This window comes from Anser brachyrhynchus (assembly GCF_964034855.1).
Source record: "Anser brachyrhynchus genome assembly, chromosome: 1".
Classification (NCBI taxonomy): Eukaryota; Metazoa; Chordata; class Aves; order Anseriformes; family Anatidae; genus Anser; species Anser brachyrhynchus.
The window spans coordinates 100,693,456-100,716,457 of NC_137694.1; the positions used below are offsets into that span (position 1 = coordinate 100,693,456).

General features: G+C 43.8%; 1 protein-coding gene across 1 annotated transcript in view; it reads left to right on the top strand.

The window, feature by feature from the left end:
• The window catches only part of GTF2E1 (general transcription factor IIE subunit 1), a 55,334-nt gene that overhangs the window by 23,910 nt on the left and 8,422 nt on the right, over window positions 1–23,002 (top strand). Inside the window, exon 3 of the mRNA XM_080572310.1 lies at window positions 21,207–21,408. Within this exon, the coding sequence (XP_080428436.1) occupies window positions 21,207–21,408 (202 nt within the window). The remainder of the gene's footprint in view (window positions 1–21,206; window positions 21,409–23,002) is intronic.

Sequence of the window (23,002 nt, forward strand, 5' to 3'; positions counted from 1 at the left end):
ATTAGTACATTTAGTACGTTGCACATGTGTATACTGTTCTACTTCCAAAATCTTTAGTAGAAAGTATGAAATTAAGTGAACCAAGGTAGACCCTTGAAATGCCCTTTCTGGCTCACAGCAAACAGTCTGGAAATGGTGTTCTTCACCTTTTATGCAGTCATTTTATGATGAATTTATCTGGACCACATTTCTTCAGTTTCTTAATGAGTCTACGAGATGGTTGAATGTCCTCCCTTCCCCCCAGTCAAAATATTTTGCTTCCCATTTCTCCTCTTATCCTCTAGCACCTCTAAAACTTAAGATTGGGTTCACTCTTTTTCTGTAATAACCTATATTCATGCTCAGTGCCCTCTATACCAGTAAATTCTTTTCTGTGCTTTGGCCTCCAACTTCCAGTTTTCCTCAAGTGTCATGATGTGTAGCCCCTAATAAAATAAGCCATGAACCTTAGGTCTCCTCCACCCTTCCCCAGATCTGAATGCCAGTTGCTGGGCTTGCTGGGCTTGCTGCCATCGTAGTTGGTTATTTCTGCTTTAGCTCAGGGCATGTGCTATTTCTCACTGAGCTGCAAGAGAGTACCTAATCCTTTTTGGGGGAGGGAGGAAGATAGAAGGCCGTCTAGAGCAGGCTCCAGATGGGGCCTGTGCAAAGCAATCCATTGGGGGTCATGAAGGAAATATTTTTCTATTATTTTTGTACTATTAATAAAATAAATTGTGTTAATTTTGGTTTTTATTTCATCCTTTTGAATTTTTATTGCTTTTTTACATTATACGTAATCTGTTAGTCCAGTAGTACATGTATAAAAATTCAAAATTGGTTCACGTTAAAAAATAATAAAATTACTGATGGGGTGAGTGATCAAAAAAAGCTTGGGGGACCAATCTAGCATATTTCTGGAGCTTCAAACATCCTCCCTTCCTTTCTGAAAGGAACTTGCCTAGTGTCAGGATGTTCATCTTGGATTTTTGTGTGTGTGTTGGGGGGATCCAAAGCATTATCAATTTGTTATTTAAGGGTTGAATCAGACTCCAGATTTGTTTTTGAATTTGAAAGGCAGTGTTTGGGGTTTTTTAGAAGATTTGTGTGGTTTTTAATAAAGTACCCTGATCTTTCACTGACTGCTTTTGTCCAAAATCTGAACATTTCTACTTGCTTTCACTGCAATTTTTTGTCTGTCTTTCCTTGATCCTGAAGTAAATTCTTTATAAGTGCTCAATGCTTTGTTGAGAAATGGAGAGACGCTTCTCTTGCATCTTTGATCTGTATTGCCATGTTTTTGTGACGTGCATCAAGCAGACAATGAACAGATGAAATGGGGATGGTTATGACTTTCAAGTGATGAACTGTCTGAAAGTTAGTCCTTGGAGCGCACAGAGACGGATGCCACTAACTTTGTAGTGCTGTTCTTCATCTTGTACCCAAGGAGAATTAGGAGTATTCTGGTTTGGGATTGCAGAGATAACAAGTGATTGCTTTTGTGCCTGCTTCCCGTAACAATCTCTGTTTTTCATAGTGCATCAAGTGACTGGTGCAGATGCCAGCGGAGCGAGGTTACGTGGTTTGGGGTTTTGTTTGTGTTTTTATTCTCTGTTCGCCTCATTTAGTTGTAGCTCTGAGGCAAAACATCCCCTGGTCCCTGTGTGTTCACATGGAACCAGAACGAATTGCTTCATTCCCCAGCTCGTAGTGGATGAGGTAAAATTAGTCTGAAAATATGTAGAGAAGTCAGAGTTTTGTTCAAAGGAAAGCTAATGCAAAAGTGTAGAGAGGATCTTGGATTGAGTAAGTGGGGAAAGACCCTTGATCTGAGTGGGAAGAGAAATTCTTGGTCCTTGCTCCATAAAAAGAAGTATATTTAACAGGAAAATAGAGAAGTACTCAGGATACCATTTCTATTAGAATTTTCAAAAATATATACATTCCAGGAGGCAAGACAGAACAGAGAAGAAAATTTACTCCCTTGAGACTTGAAGACGTTCAGTTACTGCAGTGTGGGCATGTAAGATCTAAACAGACAGTCCTGGAGCCTTCTGGCTTGGAAAAGAGGGGACGATTGATACTCAAACATTAGGAAATCAGCAATGTTAGGGTAGAGTTGCAGTTTTATTTACTCTGTGCACGTGCATCCAACTCTGTGTGAACGCCATTTCTTAAAACATGCAATATATAGTAATTTACTACACATTAGTTTACTGCCTTGTATGCTGTATCAGACAGTGCATGCTTGCACTAAACTATGGTGGTGGTTTCATGCTGATGGGCAGCTGAGCTCCACCACACCCCTCTCCCACTCCCTGTCCTCAACAGAACAGGGAGGAAAAAATGATGAAAAGAAAGTTTGTGGGTTAGTGTAAGGACAGGGACATTACCCACCAAGTACCTCCATGGGCAAAACAGACTCATTACAGGGAGACTAATATAATTTATTGCATATCACTAGCAGGTTAGAACAGTGAGAACTAAAAGCAAACTGAAAACACCTTCATCTCCATCCAGCTTCTTGTACCTCTTCCCCCCAAGCAGCACAGGGGAATGGGGGCTGTGGTCAAACCCTAACTCTTTGTCTCTGCCACACCTTCACGGTCCCTCTCTGCCCCTGCTCCACGCGGGGTCCCTCCCACGGGATGCCATCCTTCCCGAACGGATCCTGCGGGGGCTGCCCACAGGCAGCAGCTCCTCAAGAACTGCTCCCACATGGCTCCGTACCACGGGGTCCATCCCCCAGGAGCAAACTGCTCCAGCACGGGTCCCCCACGGGCGGCAGCTCCCCCCAGACCCCTGCTCCTGCGTGGGCTCCTCTCCACGGGCTGCAGCTCCGGCCCGGGGCCTGCCCCTGCAGGGGCTCTCCATGGGCCGCAGCCTCCTCCAGGCCACATCCACCTGCTCCACGGGGGCTCCTCCACGGGCTGCAGCGTGGAGATCTGCTCCGTGTGGGACCCATGGGCTGCAGGGGGACAGCCTGCTCCACCAGGGGCCTCTCCACAGGCCGCAGGGGAACTGCTGCTGTGTGCCTGGAGCACCTCCTGCCCTCCTGCTGCACTCACCTTGGGGTCTGCAGGGCTGGTTCTCACTCCTTTCCCCCAGCTGCTGTTGCACTGCAGCTTTTTTCCCTTTCTTAAATTGGCTCTCCCAGAGGCCCAACTAGTCACTCGTGGCTCAGCTCTGGCCAGGGGAGGATCCCTTTTGGAGCTGGCTCTTATCTGATGTGGGGCAGCTTCTGGATTCTTCTCACAGAGGCCACCTGTGCAGCCCTCCCTACTACCAAAACCTTGCTGTGTAATCCCAATGCCAATGCTTTCATGTATAATAAAATGTGCTGGCATTTACTGGCAGCAAAATGAATGAATTAATTAAAATCCCAATAGTTGTGTCAATGTTCTTCTCTAAAGGAAATAACTGGCAGTGTTACAATGAAGTTTTGTGAAGTTATTCACATGTATGAATGTACATATCCATCCAACTTCTGTGATGCATTTGTAATTGGTAGTAACTTGGTGTGACAAAGCTAGGAAGAGGCTGAGTTGAGACTCAGTTGCCGCCTTACAGGTTTTCTCTGAGGATGAGTTATCATTCTCCTCCCCAAGTCACAGTTGGAATCTGTAAAATCTTTCATCTGCCTCTGCTGCAAAATACCGACTGTAGGATGGCATTCTTCATTAGTTATTACTGCTGAAATAAGAACGAAAGGCAGCCCAAGAAATTAACGCAGCTAACATTTCTCCTATTTTGAAGACTTTGGAAGGAAGCTAAAATTAGTCTCAATGTTGGTTTTGCTTTAAAACACCCTTGCAGAACATTGGATGTTCCCTTAACACAACTGGATAAATGAGAGAGAATTTCCTCCTAAACACAGGCGCTGAAACTGGACAAGGTATTCATCTCCCCTGGCTGGGTGTTTGCAGAGCAGGCATGCACACCTGAGCTGGTTACCCAGGCTTTCTGAACACCCATGCGAGAGAGGCACTTTAAAGGACGGCTTGGCACCTGCTGAGGCAGACATTGAATCTGGTCAGAAGTGGTCTGTGACAGAGCTTCTGCCTCACCACTGCCGGTAAAGGGAGCCCTGCTGACCAGTGAGGTAGCCCGTATGTTCACGTCTGCGCTGTAAATGTCTTATGTTCAGTGGGAAGAATCCTTCCTAGCCGTCACAGGCACCAGATGAATGCTAAGCCTGCCAATTTTGTTCTAAGACTCTGGAGGACCTATTAAAGCGGCACATGTTAAAATCAAGCTCACATATGGTCTGATGTAGTTAAACTTCTCTTTTGTATGGAACAGTCCGATCCGGAGAGACATGGAGCTGTTGTACAAAAATAGTAGGTTTTGGTTTTATTAAGAAAAAACTACGCATTTAAATTTTGTATTTATTAAAAATAATAAACACTATATAATATATAAAATAATTAACCTACTACTTTATCAATGACTGGCATAAAATATATTTATTATTCTACTCTGCTTATTCTGATTTGTTAACCTGTAGCAAACTGAGAGCCCAGATATCTTGGCTTAGATTCTGTTGTTCTCAGCATGAAGGTAGCTTTTGGTGCCTTCTACATCTGTACATTTTTATATTCACCCTTGAAACATCTTAAAAGTTTCATGGATCAAGAATGTTACTGGTTTGTTGTGTTTTTTTGTGTGTGTGTGTGTTCTTTTTTTTTGTGGTGGTCAGTTAGTCAAATTCAAGCTGAATTAAGCTCTCTTTCAGCATTCCTCCTAAGTGAACACACTAGGAGCAGCAGAAAATGGGATGATCAAGAACCGTGTGTAGGAATCAACCTGCAGTCCTCTGTTTTTTGTTTTCAGCCTGTTTGTGCAGGAGACTAGGAAAGCAGGACAAGAGTATCATGAGATGTTCAGTGCTGAGTCATGCACGAAATATTGTGTTAAAGTCAAAAACATTGCTGTGACTTTAAGTTAAACAGGTTAGCAGATGGTCTGTATCAGTCATGTGTAATGTGCTGGTGCAAGTGTTTGCTATGATTCCAGTAAGAAAGGCACTCAGACTCGGTGAGGTATTGATTAAAATGTCATTTATTGGAGCTAATGAGAAAGAAAAGGAGAACAGATAACATTATGTCCCTTGGGATGCTGGGAACCCCAGGTTGTGCGGCATTGGACAGATTTCCAGTAGGGCACCACATGGCGTGCAGAACCCGGTCTCTTCACCAGCATTTTGGTCTTCAGAGTTCGTACAGGATTTTCTTAGAAGACAATTTCATTGATCACTTCTGCTGCTGAGCAAAATAAAGTCTGAATTCAAGCATGCAGTTTAACTGTAAGATGGTAAGACAAGGGTAGGCACTGGTGGTGTAGTCGCTGGTGCAAGCAGGAGCTGCCTTCAGAGTCCTCTGGTGTGATTCACTGGCTGTCCCTTCGGGTACTGTGACCTGGGCTTATGGCTTTCATCAACAGCACAGTAGAAAAACATGCTAAAACTGGAAATTTGATGATGAAAATATAGAGAAGAAAGCCTAAAACAAGAGATGGAGCATTTGTTTGTGGAACAGAACAATGATGCAGAACCAGATTTTTCCAAGGAAAGCAATTGTTAACTGTTGTTACTTATCACACAGCCCTCAGCAGTGGCAGAGAAGTTCTGCTTAAATTTTTCCTACCAGGTTATCTGTTTCATGTTTGTTGCGGCTTTAAAAGTGTTGTGTTTGTTTCTGCTTTGAAAAGTAGATGCAAATACATTAGGGAAGGAGCAGACAATAAAAGACCTAACTGCCTTTTAGTGTATGTTGAGAACTACTTGGACTAGGAGAGAGAGCCTGTCACCCCATTCTGAAGCAGGATAAATTTAACCTCCGAGGCTAGTACACTCCAGTACTCCTTATCCTCCCTTTTTCTTAATATCCTAACCTAAAGTTTTCTCACAGAAAATGAAGAACAGTTTCACCACTTCTGTTGCTTTAGTGTAGTAAATACCCCAAACTTGCCATGCACTACCTTCTTAAAACCGAACAAGTCAGTCTTGCCCATTTTTTTTTCCTCATGAAGCATATGTGTTAAACTGTCACTTTGTTCCCTTGGAGTCATTACAGTATCTGAAGCTGCACTCTGTTTATCACCACAGGTGGTCATAGGGCAGAATAAAGCAGGATAACATAGCATTGTCTCATGCTTTACATGACATAGTTGTTAATATACACAGCAACCAGACTTTCTTTTGCTGCCTGCAGCACAGCACTGTTGATTCCTGTTCGTTTTGTCCTTCATTGTGAGCCAGAGATTATTGCGGCGTGTTGCCTGGACAATTAGCCCTTTCTGCTCCCCCCCTTTTTTAAAACCAGTACAGTATCTTCTACCTGGCTCTAATGAGTTTCATAATGTGGATTCCAGAAGTTTCTTCATTTGGATTAGCATTGCTGTCTCCCAAAGCATTTTAACCCTCCTCTGCCCTCTTTTTGTTCATGGAATTTGTTTATCTGCCAGTCACTAGAAATGTTAGCTATCATCGGGACCTGAGCAGACGTTGAGTAGGGTTATCCCAGCTGATACTTAATTATTGATACGTACTCACTGAGAATATTTTTCAGGTGTGCATCCTCTGTGTTGTCAATTCATCTTCAGCCTTTTTTCCCCGGTTTGCTTAGGAGGATGTTTTGCAGGACAGCCTCAGCAGTCTTGCTAGCATCAGTGCCATCCCATCTAATAGCTGCCTTCCAGCACTCAGAAGAGATGACCGACACGGAGCCAGGCTCTTCACAGTGGTGACTGCTGGGAGGACAAAAGGCAAAGGGTGTAAATTGAAACAAAAGGGGTTCCAGCCAGGTATGAGATGGAGCTTTTCACTACGAGGATGGTCAAGAAGCGCAGCAGGTTGCCCACAGAGGCTGTGCACACTTGGAAGTGTTCAAGACAAGACTGAATGAAGTCATCAGCAGCCTGGTCTGATCGCAGAGCTGGATCTGGTTTGGGCTGGAGGCTGGGCTAGAGACCTGCAAAGGTCCCTTCCATCCTGAGCCACCCTACGATTCTAGTCTTTTTCCCATCCCTTGTAGCTATTCTTTTTGCCCTTTGTGTTTGTCCTTCTGAAATTCTTGTTCATATCGCAGGGACTGCTTTGTGCAGCTCCCTGTTTTCTGTGGGGTAGTCATCAGAGCTTGCTGAGAGTACATGAAAGGTGTACGGCACATTGCACCAGCTGCACAAAACTTCAGGCTCCACCTGATTTCTTTCTAAGCCTGTATTACAGCCTGACATCCGTTTCCAAATGCATCGTATCCCTGCAGTCTGCTGGTGGCATCAGCACTTCTTAACAGTGGCATGGCCCCAGTGAGTCTGTAATTGCACTGCTGGACCTGAAAGAGGGTGTGATGGCAGCGAGCAGGGTCCTGCAGTTACTTGATGAACCTCCTCGCTGCCTTACGACTTCCGCAGGCAGTTCTCGCGTCCTTCTGGTGGCTCCCAGCTAGCTTCTCGTGCTGATGTAATGTCTTGGTTCTCCTCTTCGAAGGAAGTTATGGATCACGTCCACGCGACATGGGATTTTGTAGGCTGAAACTGACTGCCATGGCAGCATTGCTCCTTTGGGATGGTGCCTGTCTGTAAGCACTGCAAAGCTTTAACCATCCGTTACTTTCAGAAGTGAACCAAAGTGACGAAGAAAGCTTTGATGTTGAAATCTTTCACAGGTCTCAGGAAATGCAACGTACATCGCCTCCCACTACTCCTGCTACCGCCATGCACTGTCCCACATTATCGGACCTGCTGAAAAACTAAGAACAGTGGGGCGCTCTGCCCGCTGGGGAACAGGCAGCTGCCTGCCCCTGCGGAGAAGCAGCAGGTCTTGGTTCCTCAGATCCTGCGCTCACCCATGTGTCTCCTATCCAACGCAACGCCCGGTGGCACAGGACCGGACCCGCCACCATGCCACCACCCTTCAGCACATCGCCCCCAGGGGAAGGGTGCCGTCCCTGCCGCACCAGAGGGAGCAGTGGCTGCTTAAAAATAAATCCGAGAGCAGATGGCGAGGCAGATTATTGTTCATCCTAGGGCGATGATAATGATGTGCCAGCTAACTGCTGGTTGTCTATCAGAATTAATCAGGAGATGTTGTGGCACATGATCAGCGAAGCCACTGCTCCCCCTGGGAAAAGGGAAGGAAGAGGAGAGAAGCAGCTCTGTAAAATGAGTTGTCAGAGATGCAGTTGTCTCCAAAGATAGGAGAAGTTTCCTGTGAAGGGGAGACTATTTAAAAAGAAAAGCAGGAATGTTCTTAGGGTTTTGTTTTATATATGCACGCATGCTCTTTTATATAGCTGCACTATGCCTAGCTCCTAAAAAGCAACTGGGTGAATGTGATCACTTTCTCCTTGCTTTTGTCTCACTGGAATTGTAAAACATCTGAAATGAAAACATTCAAGAGGTTTATAAAACCTTTATGGATAGTAGCTGTATAGATAGCATGAACCATGATGCATGCATATACTTGGTTTGGATTTCTGGTCTGTGTCAGAGGAAAGGACTCGACACTTGCTGTGAGCACTTCAGAAGCAATCACTCCCTGTATACCCACAAAATAAACTAGGCAAAAGCTGACTCAACCCATTGAGCTGAAAGACAGTAACAAAGGTAAAACTCCAGAGTTTTCATGCTTTAGCAGTCTGAAGGGTAGTTTACCCCTGGTGTCTTTCTTTATTTTTTTATTTTTTTAAACTGTTTGACCAAAGAGGTTAATGAAATGGTATAACAATTAGCAGATGTCGTGTTTTGTTTCATCAAATTAAGAAATAAAACAGGGAGTACCTTGTGGGTTGTTGTTTCTGTAATGGAAGTCAACAGTAAATTCAGGTCACTTAGATGAGCTGTCAGTCTATTTTATTAACTCAGTAAAATTTATTAAACTAAATTTCTTATTCTGTGTCTTCAGTTTTTGTTGTCCAAGCTACTTGTCATGGCACATCTTTTCCTCCAAAGATACGTTTTTCTGGGGTGTGATTTATGGAGAACTTACGTTATTGTTTCTGAAGATGATTCAGGTGATACATTAAATACCTCATTATCTAAGGCTGTCAAGCATGGACAGTCTACTTAAAGACCACATTTATACAAACATACATCGTGAGATACAAAAAGTGGGATGAAATTCTCTTTTTTAACTACTCTTCTTTCCTTTTATACTTTTTAAATGTTAGCCTAGTTTTAGGTTGTTAAAGAGAGACTTGCCATGTCAAATAATCTGAGGGCTTTGCCTGTACATAGCAGTGAGTGAAAGGCAAGGCTGAATTAAGCTTTTTTGGCTCTTATTTTTCAGGTGATCAAATTTGAGGTGTTAGCAGTAAGGGGAAATCACCCTGAAGCAGAAATAAGATAGAATGACGTGAAGAGAGGTAATCCCTCTGGACTCTCAAAATTTGCAAATGTCAAGGAGGCTTTTTTATTGCTTTGCCTGGCATTACTATAAGCTTCATCAATATATCTCCTCAACAGCTCCATGAGCGAGACAGCAAATCACCAGCAGGTTATCTGAGACAGCAGGATTCTTTAGGTCAGAGACATTCTTAAAACACTCCTGATGCCAGCAAGTCCTTTTCTCTTGCTTGTGTTGCAGATGATGAAATAAATAAGTTTACTGGTTTATCTCTTGTTAGGTATAGGTCAGGCTGAGCTGGAAAATTTGTCTTGTGGGCTTTATTTCTGATCTATTCTACTGTGTGCCGTTGTGGGAGGGCCAACTCTTAGTATTTTACATCTCTAGCACCTGAAATTTCCCATCTTAGTTGTCTCTTAATAACTGAAATAATCTTGGGAATTAGTTTATTTCAGTGTCTCTGCACTTCCAAACTGCCTTTTTTTTTTTTTTTTTTTTGGCATGCAGGTTGCTAGAGTGAGACAGTAATTTAAAGTTGTGTACTCAGGGGATGGTCTCTAAATCTTAAGTATTTGGATGCAGGTAGGAATGGGTGGTACACATACTCTGCAGCGAGAAGATTCCCATTTCTTCTGGTCAGCATTACTCATTTTTACCATGAAACCAGCGATAAGAGATCACAGTGCAGAAAGCAAAAATTGCCCTTAGCTGTAGAAGGTTTTTCCCCCTGAGAAGAGCACTAATTGAAAACATCCCCCCCCTTTCTAAGTACGAAGTATAGGTGAGAGTGACAAGAATTTGGTCTCTGAAGGGTTGTTAGCAGAAATGCTTAGTTTTTAACATGTGCCTGGGGCACTACTGCTGTCTCACCAGACCATGCTATCATTTTAGTTCATTTCCCTCACCTGCGTAGGCCCGTGTGGTTCTCATTGCGTGAGTCAGAAGAGAAGGGATAGGTCAGGTTGTTCTCTGGAAGGTGAGAGAGAAATCCACCCCCCCACTCCCATTGTGCTTCTTTCTCTGAAACCATCTGAGAGGTAGCTACCCAGACCTCAGTCCAGGCTTCTCTAGGGGTCCTGCTCGGTACCATGGGCCAGGATTGTATTCTGGACACTGGTCTTATCTGTTTCTGCTGTACATTTCGCCCTGTAATTCCCCTCCTAGTTTCTTTTTTGGGGCATTTTGGTAGGCCTAGAGTGTGTTAGGTTTCGCTGGTGCTCCAGGCAACGTCCTGGAATCTCTGCGATTCTGTCATTTTGAAACTGCCAGCTTTTTTCTCTCCACAGTAATTCTGGTACCTTCCTACAGTTTGGCGCTCGGCTCAGCCCCATGGTGCCTCTCCTTCCATTTGCTCTCTCTTTCCTATTTAATGAGAAAATGAGGTCCTCTCGCCAGTCACTGCTTTGTGCTACGAAGCTGTCAGGGCTTTCAGCACTGTTCCCTGTTGCAGCGATGGTCAGTAAGAGAAGGGGTGGAAGAAGGACAGGCAGGCACCGAGTGCACCATCTTTGGAGGAAGCTTTCCCATTTCACTCCTTTGGATGTCACTAGCTCAGCCGTAATCCTTCCCTAGCCATGAGAGGTGGCCCTTTGCGTGGCATGACTTGGAGCAGTTCTGGCTGCCTCGTTGGAAGTGCCCTGTTTGCACAAGGTAGGGAGAAAAATAATTCATCAGAAAGTGAAGAGCAATAGTACAACTTTCGGACAAAGGAGCTTTTAAAAGGCATTGCATTAAGAAGAAAAAGAATGGTGTGGGGGTATGGTGGTACAGAACAGCTAAAGGTGCAAAAAAGAGTACATGGATATTCCAATTTTCTTGATTATAGGACACACATGAGTTTTAATGTCATGAAATATGACAAATTAAAAAAAATTATAAAAATACTCTGTAATGCAGCAGAGTTAGCAGGTAGGAATTCCAGGCAAAGCATACGTGTGCACGTGTCAGAAGGGGATCTGTTGCCTTTTGAATGAGTGAGAATACAAGGTAGTTGATAAAAAATGCTAACTTGCATCATCCTTTGTATTCCCAGCAAAAAGTGCATCCCAAAAAGTCAATTGGAGAGTGATACCCATTCTTATCTCATGCTGTTATATATTGTGGCAGTGCTGGGGCACCTTTCAAAAACTGCAGGCTGGGAGCATGATCTGTTACACCAGTAAATAGCAGATAAGGTGAGTGCTGCCTGTTAGCTGCTCCAGACCTTTAGAAAGGAGGATAACGTGACGTCTGCTCTGCTGATAGACTGGCTTTGTTCTGAAGTAACCAGCATCTGAAAAACCTGCTTTGTTCTCGTGAAGGGCCTCCAAAGCCTCTCAGAAAACAAAAAGGGAAAAGCAGACGGAAGAGCAGCGTGTCCTTTCTGTGCTGGCCCATCTTGCAGTGCCATTGAAAAGAGCTGGAAACAACGCACTGGCGCAGAGCTCACTGTCTTGCTTCCTCCTCCTTGGTGTTGCCAGCTGCTGCCATCAGGCTTCCAAGGCCCGCCGCTGCTTGAAGCACTGGTATGGAAATACACGCTTATGACATTGGCCTGTTGGCTCAAATAGTGCCTTGGGACGATGGTTTAAGTATTTCATTCTTGCTCTTTGTTCTTAAATAGATTTCTGGTGGGTACATGAGCAGATTTGCATGAAATGCAAAGCCTCAGCATCCCTTGTGTAACCTTCTTTTCAACTGGAATTTATTATAACGAGGAGAAAATGACATTTAATTTATTTATTTTTTTATTAATCTTCATTATTCTCTGTTGGAGGTCCTCATAGCTTTGTGGAGGAAAGTCATGCAGTAGGGAATTTTCCTTACCGCCTACTAATTCTGAAAACAGTTTGGAAGGAAAAATTTTTGGTTATTGGCATTTCTGAACCATCTTCTATTGAAATGGTTGCCCTTTTTGACTACAGGTGGCACAGGAGGTGTGTCAGAGTTGTAAATCCCTCTTCTCAGGGAATATGTTGCTAAAGGGATTCAGTAGTTAGAGCAAACGTGGAAGAATAGATCTCTCCCAGAAAACCAGAAGTGCCGATGTGGGTTGACAGATTGATCTCAGGCATGGGAATTATTTCATGTTTGCCGTTGCCTGACACAGGAGGCTCTTGAATGAGTCTCAGGACATTTCTCTGCTTCTTTTTCCTTGTCCCTAGGTGCTTGAGATTTTCAAGGAAGAGAAATGCTGTCCTTACGTATTCTAAGGTGTTGCCAAGGGTATCTTACCTCAGCAATTCCTATTTTTATTGTTAACAGCAGGGTTCATTTTGTGCCGAGAGGGTCCAGAAGAAGTGCTGGACACTATTTTTGGCCATCTGTAATAACATTCTAGCAGCACCATTTTTCCAAGTTATGCCTAGGATAATGTAACTGCCTGAGTAAAATCCGCTCTGCAGCTTAACAGAGAGACCTTCTGTTTCCAGGACTGCCAGTCCCTCAGTTTTTATACATTTACACAGTGCTCTCAGGGAGAATAAATAATACATGAACATATGCACCAGCTAAGTGAAATTTCCTTCTGATTGTAGTGAGACACTGGTTGATGGCAATTACAGAATATATTTCCTTCACCATTTGCTAATACTGCTGTGTGTCTAAGAGTGTGCCTTTATCTCCTTTGTTGTCCTTGTTGCCACAAGTTGCCATCTTCTTTTTATTTTCTAAACAAATTGCTTTGATCGTTCTTCGTATGTTGGAGAATTGCGGTTTTGAACCCTCTTGAACACGTGTCTTGCAGTATTACCTCATCTGAATCAGAAATAGTGCTACTGCCTAAGTGCCCTTAAATGCTGTGTCTGCTGTATCTATATTACAGTAATAGAAGCTTTGAAAAGAAACCGATTGACATTAATCCCAAATGAAGTGTTTACTCTCTCTTTAATACCTGGTGGGCAATTCACTACTCTGAATCCATATTAAACAAGAAAAATGTTTAAGAAGCATTATTAGGGCTCAAAATCAGGTACTCAGAAGTCAGAGCTGTACCTTGGTATGCATATATTATGAAATGGTGTTGAATTGTATGATCAAATACTGTTTTTTAAACTTAGCGAATTCCCAAAATAAACCTTGTTTGGAGGCTGATTTGGAGGAGAAGTATTTGTACAGGAGAAGTATTTAAGACTGCTTCCCAAACCTGTTGTGCGTGTGGGTTAGACAGAGAATGCTGTCCTGAGGAGCAGGGGAACAATCCTCGCTCTTTCCCAAATTCACACAAACCTGTGTTAAAACCTTAAGGCCTGGTGCTGAGAAGTACTGATCTCATAGCTCTTAACTCGGTGGGTTTTGTGCTAGAATATGTACATACCTAGGAGAAACTGGGTCTAGATTTGGCGTATTTAGTGTTAAAAAGAACTTCACTTAATTTTTGGTTCTTGATTTCCCATTTGTGAACTGGAGATAACACAACTTTCTTAGGAATTCAGATGATACAGAAAAATTCACAAAGAATTTCAGATTTGAATTCAGGTGTTAGGCATATTATTTGTTGCTGGCCCCATTTGTAGCTGAACTAAATGCACGCTCCACACACGTCCCTGCTCATTTGAGGCAGAATTATGACATGAAAGATGTTTTTAACAAATTTCAGTCTAGGGTCTGGCAATAGGATGTGTCAGGCAGCATTTAGTATTGATTGTTTCTGTCCTCTCTGCCCATAACCCGAGATGTATGTACCTGGTAGTACCTCTTCAGAAGAGGGGGAGAGAGAGAGGAGATGCTGTGCTTCCCTAGCCTGCTACTAAGAGAGTTGTCAGCTCTGGGGGACCCGCTGCTGTATTTATCACCAGCCTCATCTGTCTTGTGTCTCTGTGGTTGTAGTGCCTTTCTGAGAGGTGCTGCGCGCTTGGCTGCCAGCTGCAGCCACTGCACTGACCCTGTTCTCCTGGCCAGCACCTGCACGCCGAATTTTCAGTTCTCTGCTTTCAGCCATCCCCAGCCTGTTCTGCCTTTGCTCTGTCACTGCGTCTGACCAGCGTTAGGTAGCTCAGTTGCAGTCTACCTTGTCTTCTCTGCAGCTAAATGTTAAAGCAAACTTCCTCAGACTGTTGGGATAAAGCCTGCTGCATTTTTGGTTTCAATGGCAACACTAGATGTTTCACTCTGGAATTTGGGTTACCAAATCTTCCCTAAACGGTGACTTTTCCTACACATGGTCCACTGTTTGTACCAGAAGAAGCTTTAACAGTAGCATGTGCTCTGGACTGACTGGGGTGTCCAGACAGGACTGATAGAAAAACGAACACTTTCTGTGTCACATTTTGCAACAGAGCACTGCAGTCAGCCTTGGGCTGTGGCATGTCCTCAAGAGCTGGAGATCCAGTGGACCATGAAACCTGTCTTAGAAAGATGAGATGTGGCGTTACATTTTATATAACACACTGCGCTCTGTAATTGGCTTTTTAATGCATTTATAGAAACATTGAAATACTTGCAGAGAGAATAGTATTGCTGTGGTGTTCAGGAGATGTTTATTTGGCATTTTTTTCAGTTCTTTGCCTAAAGCAACTGGGTTTTTGGAAGTCATATGTGAATATAAATGTACTTGGGACTATAGGTCTCCACTATGGGGAGAAAAGAGAGATGGGGCCAGGGAAGGCTAGGCGATAAAATTGAGAGGAGACTCATCTTTCCTTGGGGCAGGAACGCCTTTCCCTCTCAGACACATCGAATTGGTTTCTCATTGAGATGCTAAGGATGCTTTAATGAAGGCTGAGCAGTCCCTTCAACTCCAGGAGTCACTAAAGATGAACAGCTGCTGAAGTCTAATCTGCATCATCATTAATGCAGTTAACCAACAACTGTTTTAACAATTAGCTCTGTTACTAGCCTGGTTCATTAAAGTCCTTAAAAGTCTCTTTGCTTCAGTTTAATCCCTCAGGTTGCCACTGCTCGGAGGTGAATGTCCTTACATCCTAACATGGAGGTTGTTGTGGTAAATAACGATCCAGGCCTGCTGTAGCCACTCAACCTACTATTTCTGTCTGTAATGATTCAGGAGAGAAGTGCCTTTAGGTGCTGTCGTAAGTAGTCCTCTAAATCCTGAAAATCAATGAGAAATGAAAGGAACTTAATTATAATTTGTACTGACAGCACTGCCTATTACTTAGGGTGCTAAGTATTGCCATCAAATGAGCGTGGATTGTTTGTGGAGGGAGGGGATAGGACTTGCTCTGATTTTCCCCTTCCCTTCCCTTCCCTTCCCTTCCCTTCCCTTCCCTTCCCTTCCCTTCCCTTCCCTTCCCTTCCCTTCCCTTCCCTTCCCTTCCCTTCCCTTCCCTTCCCTTCCCTTCCCTTCCCTTCCCTTCCCTTCCCTTCCCTTCCCTTCCCTTCCCTTCCCTTCCCTTCCCTTCCCTTCCCTTCCCTTCCCTTCCCTTCCCTTCCCTTCCCTTCCCTTCCCTTCCCTTCCCTTCCCTTCCCTTCCCTTCCCTTCCCTTCCCTTCCCTTCCCCTCCCCTCAGAAATTTGTCAAACATTTACTTTATGCTGAGGTTTTCCATTCTGTGCATCCACCTGAGCTTAAACTGCGTAGGAAAAACTCATCAAAACCAGTTTGGCCATTTTAAAGAATGGGCTGAGAAAGCAGAATAGGAGACAGGAGACATGTATATTCCTTTGCCTGTGCTGTAATGTTCTGAATGACAGGTTTTGCTGTGAAAAGATCTTTCATCTTCTGTCTTGAAGCAGGAAATGGATTTGATGACAGGCCAGGGCTCCTATTAAGCAGAACTGATGGATCAAAGAGCATAGGTCAGAGAGCTGTGGGAGTGGGAAGAGGCTGGTACTGGAAAAAGCCACCCAGGGAAAGAAAGTTGGACAGGGAGGTCTGAGAAGTGAGAGACTATGGAGTCCAGGCTGAACAAGCAGGACGAGGTAGGCCAGGACTTGCTAGCAAGGAGAACAGGACCATCGAAGTGTTGGGAGTGGGAAGAAGCCAGGAAATGGGATAGGGACACATGGGAGGAGCTGGCTGGGAAGCCTCGGGCTTGGGGCTAACAGGTAGAGTAGCAGGATCCCATAAAGCACATTTCTGTTGAGAAGCCAGAGCAGGACCTGAGGTGTTTCCATCTTATCACCACATGTTGCCAAGAAGAAAGATGGCAAGACACCCTGCTTCCGCCTGCAGCTGATCCACGCCGCGCTAGCAGGTTGTCGTCTTCTCTGTTACTCCATTCAGTCAAATGACAGAGGGCTGTGAGGAGCAGAGGGCTTCGCATCTGCTGATGAACCTTGCAGGTGTCAGCACAGCATCACTTGGTGATAGGCACCCATCTGGTTCCCTGTTGGTAGGAACCTAGGAAGCTCTGTCCTTTCCTCGAGATATTCGGTAGTCCCTTTATAACATCACATGAAGCACTCAGGGTTAGGAAGTGCTGAAATTAATGTTGCTTGCACATCCTATAACATTTTCTCTACCACGGACTTTTTTTCCAAAACAATTGTGCTTTGCTCAGTCAGAAAGATGAGCTGTGTGCATATAATGGACTTTTTCTCTGGTTTGCTGCAGAAGAACTAAAAACGTGTAAAAGTCAACCATTTACTGGAAGAAGATGGCTCCAGTAGCCACAGGAACATGATCTGATGACCCTTCAGGTCAGCTGTGTTTCTGTCTTGTCTTGGACTGGTCATTTCTAGGTAAATTTCTCTAGGGCTGTCATTAACTGTTTTTCCTAATTCATTTGAGATGCCTGATTCTGGACCCTGGAAGATAATGGGTAAAAGCAATGCACGCTTATTGCAGAAACAGAAGTTCATGAGAAGCGTTTCTTAGGCATTACAAACCAAGTACCGCTCAAATCTGCAGATGCTGCTGAAATTTTGCCATCTGTGCCTTAGATCACCCTCCATGTAATTGTAATAATGCTTCTTCTAAAAGAAGCTTGTAGGAGATTTTGAAAATAAATTACCTTAATGTTTTGTGGTTGCAGTCAAGAATAAAGAACTGGATGAGGATGAAGGCTGGAGTAGTAAAAATGAGCTGAAAGATTTCAGTGAAGTACAGTGTCGTGTACCCAGCATCTACTGCAAACGTCTCCTGTGAACATGGAGCTCATCAACTGGAAAGTGCAGAGGAAGAAAGGTCTGGAAGCACTGCAAGATCTTGTGATAATTGAGGCAGCACTTTCATGATCTTAAAAGGTCTCAGTAGTTATCCCAGAAGCACTAATGCCATTGGGCTTTTGGGAGATTTCATCTGGAGAGTTGTATACACTGCAGCTTTTCCTGTGTAGCAGAAAGGTGAGAGCAAACTGCAGAAAGCGTGTAATGAGCCTGAAAACGTGGTCAAACGAATGGGTGGCCACTTTTATAAGGGGAAGAAGAATGTGTGGCTTATTTAGCCTTGCAGAATGAAGGGGGAGGGGATGAGTAGGACAGCAGTTTGTAAATATACCTGAAGGGTTAACAAGACGGAAGCTAGCTGAGGTGAGGTACGGTTTGCAGCGCAACAGCGAATAGGTTTGAAATGAATGGGAGTAAATTTAGGTTGAAAATTAAAGAGTTTGTAAGTATCAGAGTAGCGTGAGTCTGGGACAGTGTCCCAAAAGACAGAGTGGAAGGAAGATGCCTTTGGGCTAGAGATGAAGTTGGATCCTTCCAGGCCCTGGCACAGGCTGCCCAGAGGAGCTGTGGACGCCCCATCCCTGGAGGTGCTCAAGGCCAGGCTGGATGGGGCTTTGGGCAGCCTGGGCTGGTGGGAGGTGTCCCTGCCCATGGCAGGGGGCTGGAACTGGGTGGTCTTCAAGGTCCCTTCCCACCCGAACCATTCTGTGATCCAGCAGAAGACCTTCTTTGTGTCTTTAACATCCCTGGCCAGATTCAATTCCAGTTAAATGTGTACATATGTGACGAGCCAAACTAACACAGTGGGATCAGTGTTAATTCTGATGTCTCCTCTCTTCTGGAAGCTCCTCTTGCACCATTGCATTTGTGCGTACAGTCGAATTAGAGCAGATGTAGCACGCACGTTTGGACACTGTGCTTGTAACGTGTGTGGGTGGTTGACCTTTTCCTTCTCTCGAGTGAAATCAAGTCATTAGGAATTAGCTGCAAATATTCTGTCCCTGTGCTTCAGAGCTTGAGCTGCGTTAATCGTAGCACGCCTTGGGGAGCCAGATTACCAGTGTATCAGTCCTTGAGAGTCAGGGAGCAGATGAGGAGATCCCTTTCAGATGGCTGGTTTTTAACATGCTGTCAGAGAAGTCTGCTGTGTGCCTGAGCATGGAACAGCTAGGTGTGTGTGGACAGAAGGGGATGCACGTGCTCTGTGTTGATACTTCCAAGGTGCAGGGAAGCTCCGGGTTGTCTGTTTGCCCTGGCTTATGCAGCATATTTGCATGGAAAACTGTCAGTTGTGTCCAGGCTGAGGGAAGAAATACATCACTGGAGTGGGAACATGGCCATTCTCAGCCTTTGGATGGGCTCCACTTCATGTCTGTCATATGCAATACACATTTGTGAGGAAAATGTGTCACTGCTGATGTGATGTGCCATGTCATAAAAGCTCTGGTGACATTTTGTGACCTCTTAATGTCTAACAGAAGAGGTTTGCAACGCATAAATGCCATCTGCCATGGCAAGCCAACTTCTCGGTTCTCTGATCACATATGCCTCTTATGAAATGCTGCATCACCTCAAAAAAAAAGAGCATATTAATGGAGGAAGCTTGTCATTTCACTCATTCCCAGATTCTTTACATAATTAATCTATTAACTTTATTTTTTTGCTTATGAAGAACCCTGAGGGGTGGAAGTTGCAGCAAATCCACGATAGCTTCAGGAGTCCCGTTTCATTAGAGCTGTATTTATTGTCTGATTTTTTGGTCCTGTGAATTGGAACCATTCTCCCCATGGTTTTAGTCTTTAGCAAATACTTAGAGTGTTCACAAACGGACATGCGAAAAGGATGAGCTGTCTCAGGAACATACAGCAGGACTTCGGGGTGTGTGGTGAGGGGGTAGGTTGTAAAAAGAGGAGAGGTTTCTTTGTTAGCCTGTGTTTGTTCACTTAGTCCGTTATGGGAACCGAGATGTGCTAATTATTTTAAATTGATTCAACTTGTGCCAATTTGTCATGCTGATAGCTTCAGATGTGGGATAAGGAGACCAAACTTTGGCTTCAATTTTTGCCGGGCTGACAGCTTATATAATTGTTCCGTTCTTGAATCAATAGTGGCAATTTTTGCAGGATGAAAAAGTAAGCACAGTGTTTTGTGCTTGGATGGGAGAGGAGAGCACTTTATTTACTTACCCTTTATGTCACATACTGCAGTTGTTGGGTGCTTTAGCATTTAGAGAGATGTGACAAACTTTGCAAAGTGACTTTTTTGCGGGAAGTTTGTACATGTTACACTCTACATAGACAACACACTTGGATTAATTTACAAGTAACAATGAGCAAAAGCTATTTCAGATGGTGCCAACATAGAAAATTGCATTTCTGCAGACTGTGGTGAGAGGCAACAGATTCTGCCTCCTGTCATAAACAGTGCTTTTGTGCGTTTTCCAAGAACTGTGGAAGCATTGTCTAGCCCTCACAGCCACCAGTGAAGAAGTTAGGTCTGTTTTTGTCACTCTGTTACAGGCAGAGAAGGAGATACACTCAAAAATGAAGTGACAAGACCAGCAAATCCGTGAAAGCAGCAGAACGAGATACCAGAAGCCCTGGCTTGCAAGCCTGTCCCATTACGTCATGCCCAAGTGCCCTGGGCCAACCCCATTCTTTCAGCTGTATTTGTACCTGGTGTCAGTGATACAGCAGGCTCCCGTACCGATGCTGACACTGATTGTTAGACAGAAACATGCCCTTTCCCTGACGCAACCTGTCCTTAGTCTCCCTGTTAGTAAAAAGACAACTTTTTCTTTCTTCATTAGGGTACTGAGAGATGATACTAGATGTGTGTAGGTGCCACGGGAAGGATAAGTTAAAAAAAAAACCACACAGGGCCAAGAGAAATCCTGAGGTGTGAGCACAGCGTTTGCAGACACGTAGCTGTGTCCGGCATTTGTAAGGACAAGTCATTCCACTGTGCCGCTCCCCTCGCAGCAGACCATATGGTGAGGTCCTACTGCGCGTGTACTTCCCTAAGGTTCCTGCTCACAGATGGAGCAACGAAACCGAAAGGCCTGCTGTGCAGGAGTTCAGTAGGGTGTTTTTTTTGTAACTGCATTGCCATGCAACCGTTTCAGTTGCCTTTGTTTGACCTGTTTTTCTAGCTCCTGATGAGGTCTGTAAAACAAGCTTATTCTCAGTTGCCACTCATACAACTGTTAGCTTACTATTCTTAATTTCAAGAAATTAATACGGGGGTGAGGAGGGATATGCTTTTGCTACTCCACAGTAATGACTAGTCTGCGTGCTTTGGCCGTACAGCAGAAGGAGAAGCCATCTTTTTGCAGTAATTCCAAGGTGAAAATAGTTAAACTAGCAGTTACTGCAGAGTAGTTGGTGCAATGTAAAACTACACCCTGCTTCATTGTGAAATTGAATTGTTCGTGTGGCCTGGGAGATAGCGATGTGAGTACCTGGAGCAGATGATATTTGAACTCCTCGGAGTGTAATGTGAAGCTTTTTATCACAGTGCAGCCGTAGATGACATTTTAAATGTCTAGCAAGAACGGGCGTGAGATTAGGAAATGTCTCAATAGTGGTACTGTAACACATCTGGGCAAGAAGCTGTACCCCAGTCTGGGTATCACTGGGTGACATCAAAGTGCTTGTTGCTTTCTTGTCTGCTTAAGTAATAACCAGGTACACTGTGTGTGGGAAGAGATTGTCAGAGTGAGAAAAGCTATTTAGCATTGAGCAAAGAAAACAGTGAAGCACCCTTGTTTAAAACGCTGCACAAAGAGCTGGGCTTGTTGCTTTTCTCCTGATGCTTAGCAACTTTTTTCATTTTAGGAACTTTCCGCTGTACTTTCTGTGAGACTGAAGTGGAAGAAGATGAGTCGGCAATGCCCAAAAAGGATGCAAGGACACTCGTGGCAAGATTTAATGAGCAGATCGAGCCCATCTACGCGCTGCTTCGTGAGACAGAAGATGTTAACTTAGCCTATGAAATCCTTGAACCAGAACCCACAGAGATTCCTGCCTTGAAGCAGAGGTGGGAATGGGCCCTGGTTTCTCTGACTGCAGTGCTTCCTCATACCATGTTCCTCTGCTCCGTGAGGTTTTCCCAAACCTTCTGCAACCTCTGGCTGCATTAGGATCTTACTTGTTCTGCACCAAGGGTGCAAATGAGTGACAAATTCACCAAGGAATGTGTGGTTTATAAGGAGATAAAGGGCCACAACCACTTTTTTACTAAACCAGGCAGATTACTATTCTTCTGGTCAGTAATCTGCATGCAGTTTTCTTTGGTGTGGTACATGAATCACCTGCTGCTTCCTTTGCTAGTATATATTCCAACCCCTTGCCCCAGTATTTAAGAAATGCAAACTGCAGCCATTTTGCAAAGCTCCACAGGTGCATCTAGTCTCCAGAATGTATTTTGACCACCACCTTGCTGCTTCACTCTCATCTTTCTCTCAAACCCTTGTCTTTTGTTTATTCCTTTTGCTTCCACACAGCTTTTGAAAGTAAGCTAACTGTATTCTACACTTCGTGTTTCAAATCCATATATAACAAAACTTCTTTTTCTGATTTTCTTCTACTTGTTACACAACTCTTTTTTGGGGGGAGTCCACGTTATAGTCAGAAAATCTTTAAAATGTTCCTGCCCATGGGAAATGACACTTTCTTTCAGAACATTCCTAGCTGTACAAAAACAGATGATGTTTAAATAATGCAGAAAGATGTGGGGAGCTGTCAGTTTTGTCAGCTATGGTGAAATGTGATGCACTTCTCTCTGTTTTAAAAAAAATAATTAAACACACAAGAAAAAAATCTGTACCACGGGGAGGATGGGAGAAGCATTCCCACAATTCCTTGGGGTGCTTGGCTTTTGTTAATGGGAGAGCAAGCAGGATACTTTTTTTTTTTTTTTTTTTTACTTTCAGGCTAACCTTGAGAGAGAATGTTCATCATATATAGTAATGCTGGACAGTTTCTAATTAATATAATAAAAAATTACTTGTCTCTTTCTAGCCTAGAATATAGCTGATTTTGCTCATCATTCTGATAGAAAAACAGAAGCAATATAGGGAGGGGAAGAGATTTTTCCAAGGTCATTCAACATGTCTTTGTTGATATGGGGAGGCTTTGAAGCCTTTATTCCCAAGCTGAATCACTAAATTTTGCTTTAAAAACCTAGTTCTGTAGTTTGTGTAGTAGAACCAGGATAACCCCACCAAAAAGAGGGTCATTTCTCAGTCTTCCCATGGCTACCTTATCTCAGCGCACAGGAAATTAGCACAGCAGAAGCCTGGTGCAGTCCCATGATTAAATAGCAGCACCCACTTAGTTGACTCTTAAATACTTAAAAAACATTGTAAATGATTAATTACTCTGAGCAGGGAATGACAAAATAAATAGGCATTTTTAAATCCTTACTTGAGCACAACTTGCTTCAGCACATACAATGATTTAATTATTTATTAACTCTTATTAATTCAAAGCAGCTAATTGCATGAAAGTGCTGCTGTGAGATTTTTTTTAGAAAGTGCCAAACCCTGGGTTATTTATTCTCTCCATTTTATGGAGCCTTGAGTTTCTGAAATCATTGACGAAACTGGCATTTGATGCTCCTGAAACAAACA